The following is a 21731-nucleotide window of genomic DNA, read 5'->3' as shown; positions in this document are numbered from 1 at the left end:
ATTTAATTACCCATTAAAACAAGGGACGGGGAGCTATCTATCCACATTTACTTATCGAAATAACAGAGCTATAGGACCTGTATGTTGAGTGCTCATGGCCTCCAGACTCGTAACAATATGACGAATATTACGAGTGAAGAATATGAAAGAATGAAACAAGTTTGGAAAGAGTTTGAAATAGAGAATATCGGTGAATATCATGCCCTTTATTTAATAACTAATGTTTTATTCCAAGCTGATGTGTTTGAGACATTTCGAGAAGTTTGTAATAATAACGATTTCGATGGACTTGCTCCTGTCCATTATTATACAACTCCTGGACTAGCCTGGAGTGCTTTGTTAAAAATGACTAAACAGCCCCTTGATCTTCTAAGTGATGTAGATATGCTCTTGATCTTACGACACAGGGATATGGTACACCTATTCTAACCAGGGCATACACCAGGCCCAGTACATTGGTACTCACTTCGCCAACCTCGGAAGGATGACAGGCTGAGTCAACCTCCTGGTGTGTATTAATTCAAGTGACCGACGGGGTTTGAACACAGGACCTTTTGGATCCCAAGCTGCTACCTTAACTACCCTAACTACCCTACCCTAATTGAAAATCATCTGAAGACGAGATATAGTGAGAATATTTTATTGCTTTATATGGTCATGGAGAGCTTCATACTCAAGATAACTACAGATGATGTTTATAAGGATATGAAAGAAGATGAAGATATTTGTGATACAAGTAGCATGCTGTGCTGTCCAACAAACAGTCATGATTCCATTTACACCTCACTATCCGAAAACATGGACCAACTTATATCCTTTCATCTGAACTCTCTCTTCCTCATATGTGGTGACTTCAGTTGTCATCATGCCAGTTGGCTGGGTGTGGGTACCTTTCTCAACTGCTATGGTACTTCAGCGAAATACTTCTACGACTCATTGGGACTGACTCATTCGGTCAACTTCCTGACCTGGTTCTCAACCAATGGAACTCCATCTATTCTGGATCTGATTTTGCAAACTTCCCTGAAAATATCTGCTGTTCTCCCTCTGCTCCAATCAGTTCTTCTGACAACATGCTTGTCAAAGTGGACAACTCTCTGGCTGTTATTTGAAAACCACCTCACCGCCGTCGAGTCTTGCATTTCACTCAGGCTGACTGGCAGGGTCTCCAAGCAGCCATCAAACTTCTCGACTGGTCTCCCATCGCTACGTTCTCCAACATCAAGTTGTCCTGGGAATTCTTTCAAAGAAACTTGCTCTCTCTCATACATATTTATCCCCTCTCGTCTCCAATTGTCCTTCCCTTCCTCCTGCTGATGGTTCACTGAAGCTTGTGGTGAGGCAGTTGTCCTGAAACAACTTGCCTTTGCCTCATGGAAAGCAAACCCAACTGAAGGTAATCTCAGTTCCTTCCATAAAGCTCAGAATAAGTGTGTGTGTCCCCTCAGGAGAGCCAGAAATAAACATCTTTCTAATCTCAAGTCTGAACTCTCAAATCTCTCTCGCTCCTCCAAATCCTGGTGGTGTCTAACACAAATCTGTTTCTGGTGTATGTTCCCCCTCCATCCCCTCCCTTACGTCAAATGGCCACACTGCTGACACCGCTCATGAAAAGGCTGAATGCCTAAACCCGGTGTTTGCATCTAAATCTTGTATCTGAAAACCATTGGTTTCTGTACCCACCTTACCCCATCACACCCAGCTGTCCCTGCACTCTGTCTCCTTTTCTTCTGACAAAGTGGAGAGCCTTGTGTCAAACCTCGACTCAGATTCTGCAACCGGTCCAGACGGCATCAGCCCACATGTCCAAACAACCTGCTTTTTTACTCTTGCTCAACCTCTTTCTGTTCTATTCACCATCTTCTTTGTTCAAGGTCATCTGCCATCTGCTTGGAAATCGGCAAGCATTAATGCCCTGCATAAAAAGGTGCAAAAACAGATCGCTGCAAATACAGATCAATCAGCCTTCTCCCAATCATCAGCAAGGTTATGGAATCCAGCATCGCTTCAGATATTAAATCCTTCCTCTTCTCCAATGGCTTGATCTCTGATTATCAATTTGGTTTCAGACCAGGTCACTCTACCCTGGATATGCTGCTTCTGCTCTCCCCAAAATGGATGGAGGTACTCAATGCCAGACATGAAATCAGAGCAATATCCCGAGACATATCGTGTGCTTTTGACATGGTCTGGCACCCAGCCCTGCTCACCACACTCTCTTCTTATGGTATCCAAGGCCATCTCCACTCATGGCTCACAGACTTCCTCTCCTGTTGCAGCCAACGTGTGGCCATAAATGGAGTTCTCTCATCCCCTCTTCCTGTCCAGGCTGGAGTTCCTCAAGGCAACGTTCTGGGTCCTGTTAGTTTTTCTGGTTTTCATCAATGATCCATCCGACTATCTGGAAAATCCTCTTTGTCTCTTTGCTGATGACTCCACCCTCTGCCATACCATCTGCAATTCCTCAGACCGGCAAGCAGCAACTTCTTTGCTCTCTGCAAATCTGGATAAAATCACAAACTGGTCCAACACATGGAACATGTCTTTCAATTCTGACAAAATATCACACTCACAAAATCTTTCTGAAAGGACCATTTAGAACCCTCCCCCCCATCTAGTTTTTCAACAATCCTCTGGAAGAAGTCCTTTAATTCAAGATTCTGCATCTCACCATCTGCCATGCTCTTTCCTGGGAAAGCCACATTTACAATCTAGTCTCCAAAGCCAGTTGCCGACTGGAAATCCATTGTGCAAAGTCCTTCCTTGGCCCACCTGAGCTCATGACCACATGCAGAGCTTTCATCCACAGCCTGATGGAGTTCTGCTCTCCGATCTGGGCTGGTGCTCCTGCCTCTCACCTTTCTCGACTTCACACTGTGGAAACCAAGGCTTTTCGAATTATTGGTATCTCCTGTGGTGAGACTGAGTCTTTGGGCCTCTCACTCTCTCACCGCAGGCAGGTCGGTGGTCTTTCTGTCTTCAACTGTCTCCTCTCTGGTCTCGCCCCACTGCTCTGTCTGCGCTATGCTCCTCCCACCATATTTCCGCAAGGTACTCAAGGTCCGCCAGCAACCCCCTTCTGGTAAAACTACCAAAATCACGCATCACTGCTGACCTTCACTCTTTCATTCCTCTTTTTTCCTGCCTTTAGAATAAACTCGCACACTCTCTCCAATCCCATTCCTCCATCCAGGCCTTCAAAACAGCTGTTCACCACCACCTCTCATCTTCCCCCATCAAAACCACAATCTTTTCTACCCCCATTAATCCACCCCAACCCCAATTCCTTCAAATTCCCTCCTTTCCTTCCTGTAGTGTCCATCTTGTATACCCCGTGTTCCCCGCCCCATCCCTCTCCCTTCCACAGATCTAATGTCTCTGTTCCCCACTGTTTTATCCTACCCTATCCTGCCCCCCCCTTATTGTGCATTGTGTGTTAGCTCTCATACGAGCCTCCCCAATGAATCCCCCCCAAAAAATGTAATTGTGTTCCTCATTTCCCATTCTTTTCAAATAAGAATAAAGGTTATTGGTAAATTTAAAGATGAATTAAGTGAAAAGATACGAAGTGAATTTGTAAATGTTAGATCAAAAGCATATGCTTAAAATACTTAATGAGGGGGTTAAATTAATTCAAATGTGAAGCAAACTTAAACGTCGAAAGAAGAATGTATTAAAAGAGACCACAAACTTTCAACATTACCTTGAATGTACTTGGAAGAGAAAAGATGTTTATAGGAAGATGAATCTTATTAGAAATTATAAACATGAAATAGTCTCAGAGACATTAAGTGAGAAAGCTCTCACAGCATTTGATAATAAAAGATATACTGTATAATGAGTGATGGAATAAATACATTACCTTATGGGGTTAAAGTACAACTATTAATAAAAACGGGGTTGGGGGTTTTAACGGGCTACTGCCACCATTTTTTAATGATGAATAAATTAAGTTCTTACTGAAAATAAAACATAAACAAATATTTATAGGCTCTCTATTTGACGACTCAATTTGGTGAAGGAAACGATCATCTGAAAGGAAGGCGAAGCTCCAGCCCCCCGGCAGTGGAGTAGTGTCAAAAGGGGGGTGTTTGATGAAGTAATGTGTTCCAGTTTGAAAAGGAGAAATATGAGTGAGCGTAAGTGAGTGAATATTGCGTCTTTGAGAAATGGGACACATTACTGCATCAAACCCTCCCTTTTGACACTACTATCAGCCTTTCCTGAGATGACCATATCACAAAGCTGGCCTCCAAAGCCAGCCACAGACTGGGGATCCTCCATTGTTCCAAGTCATTCCTTTAGAAATCAGAACTGCTCACAGTCTGCAAGGCTTTTGTTAGTGGCTGAATGCAGGACTGCTCTCCCCTAGTGGTCTGGCACCTCAAAATCACATCTGTCTTCTGGAATCTGTGGCATCTAAAGCACTCAACATTATTGTAATATCCTAGAATAAGGCTGAAGCATATAAACTGTTGCTGTCACATCAGCAGAGGCCTCTCTAGTTTTTACTCCCTATCCTGCAGTCAAGCTCCCTCTGTTTTCTTAGCCCTTTGACCATCTTCTGCTGTTCCATGATGTGCAGATTCTTCCAGTCACCCCTCTCCTGTTTGAGCTCCCCAAATCAAGGCTCAATGCACACCTCCACTCTCATATTCCTCTTTTCTCAGGTTTGTGGAACCTGAGGGTGTTAAATCTCACTCATTCCTCCAGGACTTCATAGCAAGAGGTGCATTACCATCCTCTGTCATCTACAAAACCTACCTATAATAGCGAACGTAGTGAGCTTCATACTTAACACGTGCACATGAGAGAATAGGAAACAACAACAACAGCAACAACAACACAATACCCAGCAAATTTGGAATCCGTGTCATTCGCTATGAGCCTTTTGCTTCCAGTTTTTTTTTTGCTTCCGGTTTTTGGCATGGGGAATGATGCATGCCGGGAGATAAAGGCATCGTCAGAGACATGAAAGACCCAAATATCAGACATGGTGTATATTTCCTCCACAGATTTTAATAAAGACAAGTCTGAAGACGACGATGGTTCACGAGGGGTATTTGATGATGTAGATTGTTTCAGAAGTCAAGGATGAGACAATGTGATAATGTTTGACCAAGTTATAAAAATGATCAACATGATCAACATGATGTGGGACGAGTGACAGGTTATTAGCTGCAAAATGTCGAAAACCCGGTTTCGTTCAACAACTTTAAAAATTTGACCTTTGCGTAACCTTGAAAGGTCACAAAACAATGTTGTGGACATTAAAATAAGGAAACAGGATACGTGCTATAGCTTATTGGAGTCAGTTCATCGAAGAAGGTTGAAAACCCGGTTCGATTCCCACAACTTTGAAAATTTGACCTTTGTGAACTTTAAAGGTCAAAGGTCAAGGATTATGACCTTTGGTGAAAAACTTCCTCTGGAACATTCCAGGAACAATATAACGTCATATAGGCTATATGGCATTTCGCACTCCTCGGATTATCCATACTTTGATAAAATCAGCGTAAAAACAAAGTTGAACGGGGCGCCACGGGCAAGGTGTTCGAGATAGAGCAAAATGGTTTGAAGACTTAAGGTGGGGAATGACCTCAAGATTCTGCATAAAAAATATTGTCATCCTAGCTCTCAAAGTTTGGGCGGTCGTATGATTTTTATATCAAAATTCACAATTTTCTAAGTTCGTGACCTTGTGACCTTGAACTTGGGACGAAAATTAAAAATTGAGCTCTATGGGGCTATGCAGGTGCCATTGGGCTAACCAAATACCGAAATCCCTGCCAGATTCGACAAACCCCTCGGAGAAGATGGATTTTTATGTCAAAATTCGCAATTTTCAAAGTTCGGAACCTTGTGACCTTGACCTTGGGACGAAAATGAAAAATTGAGCTCTATGGGGCTATGCAGGTGCCATTGGGCTAACCAAATACTGAAATCCCTGCCAGATTCGACAAACCCCTCGGAGAAGATGGATTTTTATGTCAAAATTCGCAATTTTCAAAGTTCGTGACCTTGTGACCTTGACCTTGGGACGAAAATGAAAAATCGAGCTCCGTGGGGCTATGCAGGTGCCATTGGGCTAACCATTTACCGAAACCGCTGTCAGATTCGACAAAACCCCAAGGAGAAGATGCAAAGTGAAATCGGCTACCCCCTAAAAACACATGTTTTTTGGGTGTGGCTCTGCCTATAATGGGCGCACCACGCCCATTCTCAGGAAAACACAACAAGATCATGATATAAACCTCCCACCAAAATTTAACAGGATCGGATCAAAACCCACAGAGCTGTGCTCGGGACAGACAGACAGACAGACAGACATACAGACATACAGACATCAATAACGAATATCGTGGTCACTTATTTTTTTCGTGAACCAATTATTTTTTTCGTGAAAATATTTTTTTGTGAACCAATATCTCCTGCATCATCAAAAAATAATTTTTAATCGTGATTTACATTATTTGATCGCTGATCCCGAATCCAGGCCGAAGTAACCGGAAATTGCGTATACAGTTGTGAACAAGTTATAGGTAAAGTCAGAAGCGAATGTTAGAAGAATTCTACGTTCGCTTCTAGTATTTATTTTTTTTAGATTAGATCCTGTTCTCGGCAGTGTAGTTGTTTGAAGATAATGTTGAGGTAATTTTTTTTTTTAGATGAGATCCTGTTCTAGGTGGTGTAGTTGTCGTTGTGAAGGTAATGTTGAGGATTTTTTTTTTTTCAGATGAGATCCTGTTCTAGGCAGTGTAGTTGTTGTTGTGAAGGTAATGTTGAGGTAATATTAATTTTTTTTGATGAGATCCTGTTCTAGGTGGTGCAGTTGTTGTGAAGGTAATGTTGAGGTAATATTAATTTTTTTAGATGAGATCCTGTTCTCAGAGGTGTAGTTGTTGTGAAGGTCATGTTGAGGAATTTTTTTTTTCAGATGAAATCCTGTTCTAGGCGGTGTAGTTGTTGTTGTGAAGGTAATGTTGAGGTAATATGGAATAGGCAAAGCCTAGAAGCGAACGTATAATTCTTCTTACATTCGCTTCTAACTTTACCGAGAACTTGTTCACAACTGTATACTTGCCAACTATACCGTGGTATGTGTAAGCGCCACACAGCTGATGATTTTGACGCAATTTCCGGTTACTTCGGCCTGGATTCGGGATTAGCGATCAAATAATGTAAATCACGGTTAAAAATTATTTTTTGATGATGCGGGAGATATCTTTATGAAAATTAACTTTGGGAAAAAAATAATTGAATAAATAAATAAATAAACAATCACTTCTGGTCAAGAAAAAAAGAAAATATAAGTTCCGGAAAGAGTTTCAAAATCACTCCCGATAATGTTAAATACAAAATAAACACTTCCTGTCATGAAAAAAATCACTTTCGGAAGTATAAAATTCACTTTTGGAAAAAAATGATTGAACTAGAGGAGGAGCACTCGGTTGAGTGCAAAACCTCCACCACCAATACTGCTAGGTCACTCAAGTGAACCTGATATCCTATTCATTCAATTTGATGTCAACAGTGCTCACAGAGTTATAGTTTGCAACTTTCCCTTTTACTTTTAACTTTTACATTCTCAATTCATTCATCATAACTAGATTCCTTGAGACAGAAATTGATTTTACGCGGGTATATCCACCTGAAGTTCCAAAATCAGCTGCAATTATAATTTTGGCATGTTTTTTTTGTTGGAAATCACTTATAACATGTAGAAATGCAAAAAAAAAATCAAAATTTTGTTGAAAAAAATTTGCAAATTTTTTTTTCCCGAACAATTTTTTTTTTGCGGGGGAAGGGGGGGTTGGAAATCACTTAAAACATGTAGAAATGCAAAAAAAAAGAAATCGAAATTTTGTTGAAAAAAAAGTTGCAAATTTTTTTTTTCTCTAACAATTTTTTTTGAGGGGGGGGGGGTTGGGAATCACTTAAAACATGTAGAAATTCAAAAAAAAAAAATTCAAATATTTTTTCAAATTGGCCGCCATGGCGGCCATATTGGATTTTGGACCAGGTCCAAAAGCTAATGGCATGATCCTTGGACCAGACCAAACCCTTCCACCAAGTTTCGTGGAAATCCGTCGAGGAGTTTTTCCGTAATACTGTTCACAAACAAACAAACAAACAGAAAGGGGTGAAAACAGTAACCTCCATCCATCTTTGATGGCGGAGGTTAATAAATAAATAAACACTTCCGGTCATGATCTCCCGGCATACATCATTCCCCATGACAAAAACTGGAAAAAAAAAAACCAGAAACAAAAAAAAACGGAAGCAAAAGGGTCATCGCCAATGACACAGATTCACAATTTGCCAGGGTATTGTGTTGTTTTTGTTGTTTCCTATCCTCTCATGTGCACACTTTAAGTAATATTCACAAGATAGAAATAAAACCCGATCGTGTTTATACACCGCACAGCGTTTAAAAACAACCGGAAGCAAAAGGGTCATAGCCACCGACACGGATTCCAAATTGCCGGGGGTATTGTGTTGTTGTTGTTGTTGTTTCCTATTCTCTCATGTGCACACGTTAGGTAATATTCACAAGATAGAAATAAAACCCAATCGTGTTTATACAACGCACAGCGTTAAACAAAAACCGGAAGCGAAAGGGTCATAGCCAACGACACGGATTCCAAATTGCCAGGGGTATTGTGTTGTTGTTGTTGTTGTTGTTGTTGTTGTTGTTGTTGTTGTTTCCTATTCTCTCATGTGCACACGTTAAGTATGAAGCTCACTGCGTTCGCTATAATGTTGAGGTAATATTAATTTTTTTAGATGAGATTCTGTTCTCGGCGGTGTAGTTGTCGTTGTGAAGGTAATGTTGAGGATTTTTTTTTTTTTTCAGATGAGATCCTGTTCTTGGCGGTGTAGTTGCTGTTGTGAAGGTAATGTTGAGGATTTTTTTTTTCAGATGAGATCCTTTTCTAGGCAGTGCAGTTGTTGTTGTGAAGGTAATGTTGAGGTATAATGTTGAGGTAATATTTATTTTTTTAGATGAGATCCTGTTCTCGGCGGTAGAGTTGTCGTTGTGAAGGTAATGTTGAGGATTTTTTTTTTCAGATGAGATCCTGCTCTAGGCGGTGTAGTTGTTGTTGTGAAGGTAATGTTTAGGTAATATTTATTTTTTTCAGATGAGATCCTGTTCTAGGCGGTGTAGTTGTTGTTGTGAAGGTAATGTTTGAGTGATATGCAGTAGTGTTATCACGGTTATAGAAATGCACAAATAATTAATTTGATCTATAGTATACCCAATCACACCTTTATGACGAAAAAAAATTAACAACAAAACTAGAGAGTAAATTCTCCAGCAGTTTTAAGTCTACCTAATTTTAGAATAAAGATATCTCCCGCATCATCAAAAAATAATTTTTAATCGTGATTTACATTATTTGATCGCTGATCCCGAATCCAGGCTGAAGTAACCGGAAATTGCAGCATCGAATGTAAGAAGAATTCTACGTTCGCTTCGAGGCTTTGCCTATTCCATATTATTTTACACTGCCAGTAACCCTCCCTAACCCAACCCTCTAACTTGTAGATTTGTGTTGTGTCTGTCTCTTTCTTCTTTCCTGTTCATTCCCTTGCTTTTTGTGTCTAATAGTTGCCCCACTGTCAGCACGTTGCCTTTTTACCATCTGTCATCTCACTCACCACAAGCTTTGATGTTGTAAAAAAAATAAAAGTTTTATTCTTTTCAAAAAAACACAATGGAATGTCAAGTGGAGGCCTCTGTTCTGTTTTCTTTGAGATTGTATTTCATCCAGGTAATTGTCTGGAAAACTTTGCATCCATATCAATATTTCAATCATCCATGTCTCAGCAATTAACAACACCAATGCCAAACACAAAGTTCAAACATCTTGCCGACACAACCAGATTCAAGAGACATATCGTCTTCAGACTCAATGATGTAATGATGCAAGTTTCCTGTGGAATAGTCAAAGCCTCTTCCCTCTCTTAGGACCTTCAAAAAAAAAAAATCACAAGCTGGTCAAACACATGGAATATATCTTTCAATCCTCACAAATCTCACACTCTCACTATCTCTCTCTCTCTCTCTCCAAAAGGACCATATGGCAAACCCTCCCATCTACTTTCTTTGCAATCCTCTTGAGGAAGTTCAGTCATTCAAACTCCTGGGTCTCGTTATCAGCCATGATCTCTCTTGGGCAAACAATATTTCAAAGTTCACCTCAAAATCTAGCTGCTGATTTGGTATCCTCCATCATACATAGTCCTTCCGAAGCACACCTGAACTCCTATCCACCTACAAGGCCTTCATCCACAACTTGATGGAGTACTGCTCTCCTCTCTGGCCTGGCTCCCTTGCCTCACATCTTGCTCAGCTTGACATCATGGAATCCAAGGTCTTTCAGACTATTGGAATCTCCTGCAAGGAAGCCAAGTCTATGGGTCTGTCATTTCAAAATCACAGAGAAGTCGATGGTCTCTGGGTTCTACCGCCTTCTTTCTGGTCTTGCACCCTCTGCTTTTTCCATGATCTGTCCCTCCCCCCCACCCAAATTTTCTGCAGGGCTCACATGGTCTACCATCAACCCCCTTCTGGTGAAAATACCTAAATCCAGGGTAACTGCTCACCTCCACTCATTTGTATCTCATTTTTCCCACCTGCAGAACCAACTTCCACATCCACTTCAATCTCATTCTCCTCTCCAGGTCTTCAAGACAGATGTTGGCTTCCATCTCAGATCGTCCCCAATCCAAAACTATGATCTTTTCTACCCTTGTTAACCAACTCCAATCCCTCCTTCCAAATTTCCAGTTTTCCCTCCTTGGAGTTTCCTTCTATATCCATCTTCTCCTCCCCAGGCATCCCCTCCTACCTCCCCACATCCATTGTTTGTCCAAGTCTCCCTCTATCTTGGCCTTCAACTATGCTTTTGGTGTTATCCCCTTCTCTCTACTGCTCCTTTTATGTGCATCTCCAGTGTTCCCTTCGCATCTGGTTTTACGTGTTTTCCCTCCTGTTTTTGTCTGTTACATCCCTATCCGTTTAGTGTACCACCTCCTCCATGAGGAAATTGTCTATACATTCAAAAAATGAAATAATAATGCATGTGTGACATCAGTTCTTAGACCAAACGTGTTAACCCTTTGACTCTGTGCTCCTTGGACTTTCGGCTCCCCCACCTTGGGCTCCCTGGAGAAAACTCCTGCCACTCAGGTATATGGAGGTTTGAATAGCTGCCGTGAAACCGGCCTCTTGGGTTTATGGAATTTTGAATCGCGGCTGGTATAACGGCTGTCGGGGATCAAAGATTTAAGTCCCTAGTTATATAGCAGCTAAACAAGCTCTCATAGCCAACTTGATAATCTCGCTTGCTCTGGTTACACTCAGCTGATTGGAACACAAACATGCCTCATTTGACATTGGTGTGATTTCTTTCATACTTCGTGAATTTATCCTCCTTCCTCCCTGGGGCGCATAAGACTGCCTTGGTAGTTTCATTGGTTCAGGCTTAAAGTCCTGGATGGGTCACCACTTCGACACAAGATACTTGACTGAATGTGCAGGAATTGGAGATTTGGTCCTGGTGCTGGAGATAGCTTGCTGACTCTAAAAGAAAGACATCAAGGGATCTTTATTGTCCACCAACTAATGCTGGCAGATGGGATTCCCGCTTAACATCCATCCAAGGGATGGCACACTTTGATGAATCACTCTGCATCCCAAACACCAGGATGACAGTTTATAGCTCAGGGAGATTCAAACCAAGGGTAGGCAGCTCGGATGTTGTTCTGCATCCAATTACACCATCTTGCCAGCTCAGGAGCACCAAGTAGGCTGACGAAAACTTTCTTATCAGATGAACACGGTGTTCAAGACAGCTGTTGACCACCATCTCAGATTGTCCCCAATCCAAAACCATGATCTTTTCTACCCTCATTAACCCACTCCAACTCCTTCTTCCAAAGAGAGAGTTTTTTTCTCTCTCTCTTTGGCTGGGCATCCTTGGCTGGGTTTGACATCCATCCGAGGGATGGCACACACTTTTATGAATCACTCTGCATGCGAAACACCAGGTTGACAGTTTATAGCTCACGGACATTAAAACCAAGGGTATGCAGCTCGATGGTTGGTGTGCATATATCTATGCCATCTTGCCAGCTCGGGAGCACCAAGTAGGCCAACGAAAACTTTCTTACCAGATGAACCACAGCAGCAAAGTGGTTCGTCTTTGGTTTTCACAAAGAAGATCTTGTATTCTTCCCAATCTCTCCTAAGAGAAAACAAGCATTTTGCAGTTTCAACAAGGACCATGTCCACAGGTCCCAAACAAAAAATACTCAATCAGTTATGAAGCAGCCACGTTTGGAAGGTAATAAGTGTACCTGCTTGATGCCGGCCATAAGGGTACCTGCAGGGAGAGGCACTCCATTGAAACGTGAAATCCATTCCAAAGTTGCAAGAACTTTCTCAGTTTGGCCACAAACCATGTGGTAATAGGCACTCTCTGGAAGAGACTGAAAAGAGATTTGCTTAGTATGAAAACACAACATCTTTCTTGTACCACATGTAGAAGTCACATAACATTTTTTTTTTATTGAAAGGTTAGTATTTACATATACACAGGTCATAAAGGGTGGGAGGATGGGAGATGGGCAGAGGGTACTGAAGAAAAAAATTACCAACAATACACTGGGATCAGCAAATTGAAAATAGATAAGCTGTGCTTGCAAACCTTTACTTTCTTTGGAAACAGTTTTGGTGCAGTTAACAATTTTGTGCAAGTCTCACGCAGAGATACACGATTTGGGCTTACAAATTTAAACGTGCATCACCATAATGAGGATTAATAGGCAAGATATCAGCATGGTGCTTAAAATGTAGCCTTTTAATAACAAAAATTTCATACAATATGATGACAATATATCATTATACTTTTGTGAGCAAGGAAAACTGTGCACCGTTTTAATACAGTTAGCCATGCTGAATGAAGAGATTTAACCTTTTCCGAGACTCACTTTCAACAATAAATCTTCAAAATGTCAAACATTTTGAAGAAGTATTTTTTTTCAACGGCAAGATTTCTTTCTTTGAGTTGCTTAATTGCTTAAACGAGAATTGGCCTTTTCTACGAAATCGATTCGAAAAATGTCGATTCGAAATAGATTCAGGCACTTAATATCACATCGAAAAATACTTTTAGTCATTCCACCCTCTTTAATTGCCACACTTCTCCATTTGTTATCATATATATATATATATATATATATATATATACTGTACATACATATATACACACACACACACACACACACACACACACACACACACACACACACACACACACACACACACACACACACACACACACACACACACACACACACACACACACACACACACACACACACACACACCTCGTGTTTGCTTCATGGTTGGGGTGGTGGGCTTGGGATCCTTGGATCTTGAGTTAAAATCCTCCTCGGCTGTTGAATAAATACCAGGTGGGGTTGACTCTGTCTGTCATCCTTCTGAGGTTGGCAAAATGAGTGCCAGCTTGCTGGTATCCTGTGTTGGAATGACAACTTGTCCAGTATTGTGCCCAATAGCTAAGGAGACTGCTTAGGCAGCACCAACGGTCTGCACAGAGTATGGTCATGATGGATGGGTGCACATATTGACATATATATATATATATATATATATATATATATATATATATATGTATATATATATATATATATATATATATATATATATATATATATGTATGTATATATATATATATATATATATATATATATATATATATATATATATATATATATATATATATATATATATATATATATATATATATATATATATATATATATATATATATATATATATATATATATATATATATATATATATATATATATATATATATATATATATATATATATATAAAGCCTGGTGTTGGCATAGTGGTTCGGGTAGCGGCTTGGGATCCAAAAGGTCCTGAGTTCAAACCCCGTTGGCTGCTTTAATTAATACACACCAGGAGGTTGACTCAGCCTGTCATCCTTCCGAGGTTGGCGAAGTGAGTACCAATGTACTGGGCCAGGTGTATGCCCCAGTTTGAATAGGTGTAGCATATCCCTGTGTCGTAAGAGGTGACCAGAGTTGCGTCAGGAAGGGCATCCGGCGTAAAACCTGTGCCAAATCATTATGCGGATCATAACGGATCATCCGCTGTGGCGACCCCCTAACGGGAGCAGCCGAAAGAAGAAGAGTGTGTGTGTGTGTGTATATATATATATATATATATATATATATATATATATATATATATATATATATATATATATATATATATATATATATATATATATATATATATATATATATATATATTAGGGTGGTCCAAAAAAGTCGAAAAAAATAGAGTGTTGCTCCACAAGCTTAAAATTATTCGAATATGATCCAGTAATGCGCACAAATTTTTTTAGCTCGATCGGGGGTGATTTAGAGGTCGCTCCATATGACGACTTTTAGTCTCATGATTTGAATAAATTAGGGTATGGTCAGGTACGATTACGGGTACTTCTGGATGTCCGAGGTGGAAATGGGGTGCATTTTCGAACTCTATGGCGTCGATTTACTCTATGAATTGACTGCACCGACAATGAATTCATTACAATTTCGAAAATATGACCTAAAACAAGATTTATCATTTCTGGAGTTGAGTAACTCATCCTACTCATTTCGATATTTCCTAATCTATAATTAATTTGTGGTCCGTCTAAACATTTCTTCGAGTAAATCGACCCCACTGAGTTCGAAAATGCAGTCCATTTTCACCAAGGAAGTTCAGAAGTGTCTGGATTCGCATCTCACCATACCCTAATTTAATACAATAATAACTAAATACATAACGAACATATTTTTCGTGAATCATTGAATCTAAAACACTGGATGTTGGGCTCGCTAGAAATAAGTTCAGGCAGGAGTGGAGACAGCAATAGAGGCGGAGACGATAGTGGTATTTGGTAAATGAGACGAAATATTCTAATAGTATGTAATTCCATTGATTGAAAAATTAGGGTATGGTGAGATGAGAATCCGTACACTTCTGAACTTCCGAGGTAAAAAATTGACTGCATTTTCGAACTCAGTGGGGTCGATTTACTCTAAGAAATGTTTAGACGGACCACAAATAAATTATAGATTAGGAAATATCGAAATGAGTAGGATGAGTTACTCAACTCCAGAAATGATAAATCTTGTTTTAGGTCATATTTTCGAAATGGTCGTGAATTAAATGTCGGTGCAGTCATTTGTTAGAGTAAATCGACCCCATAGAGTTCGAAAATGCACTCCATTTCCACCTCGGACATCCAGAAGTACACGTAATCGTACCTGACCATAACATAATTTAACCAACTCATGAAGCTAAAAGTCATCATATGGAGCGACCTCTAAATCACCTCCGATCAACTTAAAATTATTTATGTGCGTTACTGAATCACAGTGGAATAATTCCAGGCTTGTGGAGACAACATCTGAATTTTTAAAATATTTTTTTGATCTTTTTGGACCACCCTAATATACATATATATATATATATATATATATATATATATATATATATATATATATATATATATATATACACATATACACATATATACATATATATATACATATATACATATACATATATATATACACATATACATATACATATACATATACATATATATATATATATACACATATACATGTATACATATACATGTATACATATATATATATATATATATATATACATATATATATATATATATATATATATATATATATATATATATATATATATATATATATATATATATATATATATATATATATATTGTTACGAATTTCGTTCCGCCCGGCGTGCGATCGGCCACGTAACTCGAATCGCGACCGCGTTGCCCACCGGAACGGACAATTCAGTCGTGACCCTTTTTGGAACTACCGCCAGGAGCTAGTCACGGGTGGGTCTTTCGACCACACCACAATCGTGCCAATTGGCCACCCATGCAGGATAGGGTTGTTCGCCAAACTCGACCTACCTAAGTAACTGCGCGGGTAGTTAACCGGGCGATCGTACCTCGCTGCTGGCCGGCCAAGGACACGAACCGCTTCAGCGGTCCGTTCCGTGCTTCAGTGATAACCAAGCGGTGTTATTGCCGGCCCCGACGGACGTGATTATTTACCGGGTGCGTACACCCCTCCTACCAATTCCTTCTGTGATGCAAGATGGAACTTTCAAACAAAGGAAAGGACGTAACGAAACGGGGAACAGTTCAACAAGCACATTTATTGCACACTCAGACAAGCACATATTTTACAGCCATACAGTAATTCAGGCACGTATACAGTGAAAGCAAGCAATAGCAGAGTTACAACTGAATACGAGCAATGAGAATGTACATGCACAGTCACTTACACAGGTCTACTTTACAAGACGGCGCCAACACATGCACTTACACAAAAGCAAAGGAAAAAGCCACCCTCAAAGGCAAGGGTGGCGGACAGGTCTGTGGACCAAATGTGTGTGGAACCTGGATGAGCGGCCGGGTCCACGAGACCAAAGGGTCTTACCCGTGCCCTCGTGGCGCGATGGCGGGCAAGCCGCGATATCAGCGTAGCTGAGCCTGGCTTCGTGCCCCTGTCGTGGCCGGTGTGCTCTCTCCGGCGTTCGGCCCCCGTCTGACTTTCCCGTCTGCTTCGAGCTCCATCTCCCGACTCTGCCCCACCGACACTGCCGCACCAACACTGCCGCCGTCTGCCTCTTCGAGATCCGTCCTGTTCTCCGACCCCTCCAGACTGCTACTCTCCAGACCCGACTTGACTGCCGCTTGACTGCCGTCGACTTGACTGCCGCTTGATTGCCCCGAGCTGTGTTGTGCTCACGCTTGTATAGGCCGGGGAGGAGCGCCTATGCAAATTTGTGGATCACAGCGGGTTCGGAGGCGGGGCTACACCACCTTTTACTGAGCCATTGGATGGATGAAAAGTGGGCGTGAATCATTCCTGATCCGTTTTCTGAGGCGAAAGGATCCCATTCACAACCCATGGCACGACGTTTGGTAGAAAGGCGAAGGTGGTGGGAGTTTACTGTGGTGGTTTGGGAAGGGTGTTCGTGGTGGCGATTTGGTTGTTGGCGGGTGTCGTTTGAGAATGGCGGTGAAGCGATGTTTGCGGGGTGTTGTGGAGGTAAAGAGGCAAAGGTGGTGGTGTTTGAGTTGTAGTTGTTTGGGAATGATGTTGGTGGTGGCGATTTGGTTGTTGGGGGATGATGGGTCCAAAATATTGATAGAGAAAAGAAAAACGGCAAACTCAAAGGATCACAGCCCTGTGAACACAGAAATTCCCTCTAAACAACGGTGGGGAAATATAACTACACATATACTTATCGTCATAACTGATCTAAGGCCCTTTATGGTGGTCTGCGAATTTCCACAGCCGTAACAATCTATGTTTGTGTGTGTAGATATATATATATATATATATATATATATATATATATATATATATATATATATATATATATATATATATATATATATATATATATATATATATATATATATAAATAAATATGATATAAATATATATATATATATATATATATATATATATATATATATATATATATATATATATATATATATGTGTCTCCCCTCCCTCTCTCCCACTCTTGTCACTCCCCACTCTCCTCCACTCCCTCTCCCTCACTCCCTCTCTCCCCTCCCCTCCCCTCCATCCCTTACTCCCTCTATCTTTCTCTATCTCTCTCTCTTTCTCTCTCTCTCTCTCTCTCTCTCTCTTTCTCTCTCTCTCTCTCTCTCTCTCTCTCTCTCTCTCTCTCTCTCTCTCTCTCTCTCTCTCTCTCTCTCTCTCTCTCTCTCTCTTTCCAACAGCAACCCCTTGCAAACATCACATGAGGACCAGGTTTCTTCTTCGATGTGTCATGACCTATTCCTGTCTGAAGCTTTGTGGTGTGACTGGTTAAGTTAACATGTAAGCCATCGAGATATTGTGGGTACGAGGAAATTTATTGTGCAGACATTTGTTGCGATATGTGTTTGCCTTTCCTTGTTCTCCCCATACTTCTGGCATTCTCATTATTTAGAATACACCTGTTTCTCACCAATGGCATGTCAGACTGGTGGACGGTTCAGAATTGGGAATTATAACTGTGGTACGAGTCAAACTCGAGGCAATTGGAAATTTTCTGCCAAACCTTGTTAGGAGGGATAAAATTGCAATTACCTGAGGTTCACGCTCCACCGCAATCCTTTTGAAATGAGAAAATTACCATTGGCGACACATCCTTGGAGTTTCTGTATGTGAGAAACCAAAGAAAAGATCTGTTTGGTTTTCCCGGTGAACGATGTACTGTCTGTGAAGACTATCCCTCGCTAAATTGGTGATCGTCCTGGTGGAGGATTTGACCTCGTGTCCATCCCACGGTCCACTGTAACAATATCACAGTGTTGCAATTCCTCCATTTCTATGATTTGTGTGGTTCTCATGCAGATAATTAGGATTTATTAAATTTTGACTTGTTCTACCCCTCATCCAGAAGCGGCCCTACATGAAAAACATTTACGTTGATAATTTGCATACCCCTCCCACCCTCTGAACCCTGTGGGTTATGAAATGCTTTATCACAGACAATCTTCTTGGGCACACCACAAGTCCATCCACTAATTTTCAACTCATTCCATCCAGCTGTTTAGGAATGCATTGAAGGCAAAACAAACACAAACACAAACTAGAGGGGGAGCACTCGGGAGAGTGCAAAACCTCCGCCGCCAATACTGCCGAGTCACTCAAGTGAACCTTATATCTTATTCATTAAATATGTCAACAGTGCTCACAGAGTTATAGTTCTTTTCTCCAACATTTTTTTTTTGGGGGGGGGTTGGAAATCACTTAAAACATGTGGAAATGCAAAAAAAAAAATTTTCTCTAAATTTTTTTTTGGGGGGGGGTAATTTTTTGGGGGGGTTGGAAATCACTTAAAACATGTAGAAATGCAAAAAAAAAATTCTTTTTTGGGGGGGGGGGTGGGTTGGAAATCACTTTAAACATGGAGAAATGCAAAAAATTTTTTTTTTTCTCTAACAATTTTTTTGTGGGGGGGGGGGGACAAGTCCAAAATTTAATGGCATGATCCTTGGACCATACCTAACCCCCACACCAACTTTCGTCGAAATCCGTCGAGGAGTTTTTCCGTAATACTGTTCACAAACAAACACACAAACAAACACAAACAAACAAACAAACACAAACAAACAAACACACAAACACACAAACAAACAAACAAACAAACAGAAAGGGGTGAAAACAGTAACCTCCATCCATCTTCGAAGATGGCGGAGGTTAACAAACCAGAATGTCACTCGGTAGAGCACAATCCTCCACCAGGCTAAACAGTTTATGTTTTGTATCCCACTGATTGGCCGGATCTGGATCCAGACATGAACCAAAATCTAATCGGCTTGTTCTTGTCACCTAACCAACTCATCCACCTCGTTTTGTCATAACTCGTCCACAACTTTTTGAAATGTCACGCTATAGATTGGTTTTGACCCAATTTGTTGGGTTGGTTTTGACCCACCTCTCAATGGTGGAGAATCACTTTGAAAATTAAAAAAATTATCATATCTTGATCCGGATCTTCACCAAAATCGAAGCAAATTGTCCTTGTCACACACCCAGCCTTTCCACCAATTTTCGTCCAAATCTGTCCACAACTTTTCGAGATATCATGCTGATAGACAAACAGACAGACAGACAGGGATGAAAACATAACCTCCATCCACCTTCGGTGCCAGAGGAAACAAAACATAACTGACAAAATCGTAATTGGACAACCTACAAAGAGAAATAACAACTAAAAGGCTTTTTCGCAATATAAGTATGTTAATTCTTACAAAGCAAATGAAGAAACTGATGAAAAGTGGAAGGCAAGTACTGAAGATGAACCACTTCCAGGTCATGGTGGGAAGAACCAATATACCCAGGCAGATCATGGCCAGAATGCCAACGGACCAAGGCACCTGTGCCAGTCATACAGATCAGCAAGACAAACAAATGAGACAGAACAGAGAAATATGAAGTGCAATAAATGATAAACATGTGGACATCTCTATGTGGTTCTATGAAATGAATATTCCACAAATAATTAAAATGGGCCACCCAAAGGGGATCCTGTGGATTGGTGTGATGGATTTCCACAAGCTTACATCAACAATCATCCTGGACAGCCTCCCTGAGGGGGGCAAGAAGCAATTTGATGGTTTTACCAGCAGAACAAAAACAAAAATATTGGGGAAAATTCCTGGGGCAGAAAAAAGGCCCCTTGATATGGTATGTGCCATGTGGCAAACTACAGAGAAGAAGGGACATTGCATAGATTGTGGAAAATGGCAAACGATAGAAAATAAGGCACATTCAAAAATTCTCGTGTGCACACTGAACTTCCCTGGTGTTCTTAGGAGGCTCATATATATATATATATATATATATATATATATATATATATATATATATATATATATATATATATATATATATATATATATATATATATATATATATATATATATACACACACACCAAGTCAAAGCTCATGTGAGAGTTAATACACAGAAACATATAACAAGGCAGGAGACAAGAGGGGCAGAAGAGAGAAGCACAAAATAGTGGGGGAACAAAGACGATAGGATATCTGTGGAAGGGAGAGGAATGGGGCAGGGAACACAGGGTATACAAGATGGACACTACAGGGACTTTCAGGAAGAAAACCAGGGAATTTGAAGGAGGTGGGTGTGGGGTGGATTGATGGGGGTAGAAAAGATCAAGACTTTGGATGTGGAAGATAAGAGATGGTAGTGAACAGCTGTTTTGAACACCTGGGGGAGGAGTGGGATTGAAGAGTGTGTGGGAATTTGTTCCAGAGGAAGGAAAAAAAAGAGGAATTAAAGAGTGAAGGTGAGTCGTGATTCTTGATTTTGGAAGTTTCACCAGAAGGGGGTTTTTGGTGGACCTTGAGTGCCCTGAGGAAATATAGGTGGAGGGTGGGGGGGGCAGATCACAGACAGAGCAGTGGTGGGGCAAGGCAGGAGAGGAGAGGGTAGAAGACAGAAAGACCACTGACCTGCCTCCGTTGAGAGAGTGAGAGACCCAAAGACTCAGCTTCATCGCTGGAGATACCAATCATCCTAAAAGCCTTGGTTTCTACAGCATGAAATCGAGCTCGGTGTGAGGCAGGAGTACCACCCAGAGGGGGAAGTAGTACTCCATCAGACTGCAGATGAAAGCTTTGTAAGTCGTTAGAAGTTCAGGTGTGCCAAGGAATGACTTTGCTTGACGTAGGATGCCCAGTCGGCAAATGGCTTTGTCGGCCAGCTTCGAGATGTGGCTTTCCCAAGAAAGATCGTGCCAGATACAGTAGTGAAACCCAAAAGTTTGAATGAAAGGACTTCTTCAAGTGGATTGTTGAGAAATTAAATGGGGGATTTTCCAGATGGTCCTTTTGGAGAGACATGGTGAGGGTGTGAGATTTGTCAGGATTGGAAGACATATTCCAAGTGCTTGATCAGCTTGTGATTTTGTACAGATTTGTATAGAGTGAAGAGGCTGCTGCCTGCCGATCAGAGGGATGACAGATGGTATGCCAGAGGGTGGAGTCATCAGCAAAAAG

At 40.8% G+C, this 21731-nt stretch overlaps 1 protein-coding gene across 13 annotated transcripts in view; it reads right to left on the bottom strand.

Annotated features, from left to right (window-relative positions):
• Positions 1-21731, bottom strand: part of LOC147028865 (synaptic vesicle 2-related protein-like) — a 360308-nt gene that overhangs the window by 96942 nt on the left and 241635 nt on the right. For all 13 annotated transcript variants that reach the window (XR_015057745.1, XR_015057743.1, XR_015057747.1 and 10 more), the window contains 3 exons: positions 19960-20085; positions 12367-12498; positions 12181-12254 (listed from right to left, as the gene is read on the bottom strand). Coding sequence is in view for 9 of the 13 variants with exons in the window: in XM_085879631.1 (XP_085735757.1) it covers positions 12181-12254; positions 12367-12498; positions 19960-20085 (332 nt within the window). In the remaining 4 variants the exon portion in view is untranslated. The remainder of the gene's footprint in view (positions 1-12180; positions 12255-12366; positions 12499-19959; positions 20086-21731) is intronic.

Source organism: Eptatretus burgeri, chromosome 4 (genome assembly GCF_056783735.1).
Source record: "Eptatretus burgeri isolate ZD-2024b chromosome 4, Ebu_testis_v1, whole genome shotgun sequence".
In the NCBI taxonomy this organism is placed as follows: domain Eukaryota; kingdom Metazoa; phylum Chordata; class Myxini; order Myxiniformes; family Myxinidae; genus Eptatretus; species Eptatretus burgeri.
Note: the sequence above shows the minus strand (reverse complement) of the source record. Positions and strands in the feature narration are given on the sequence as shown.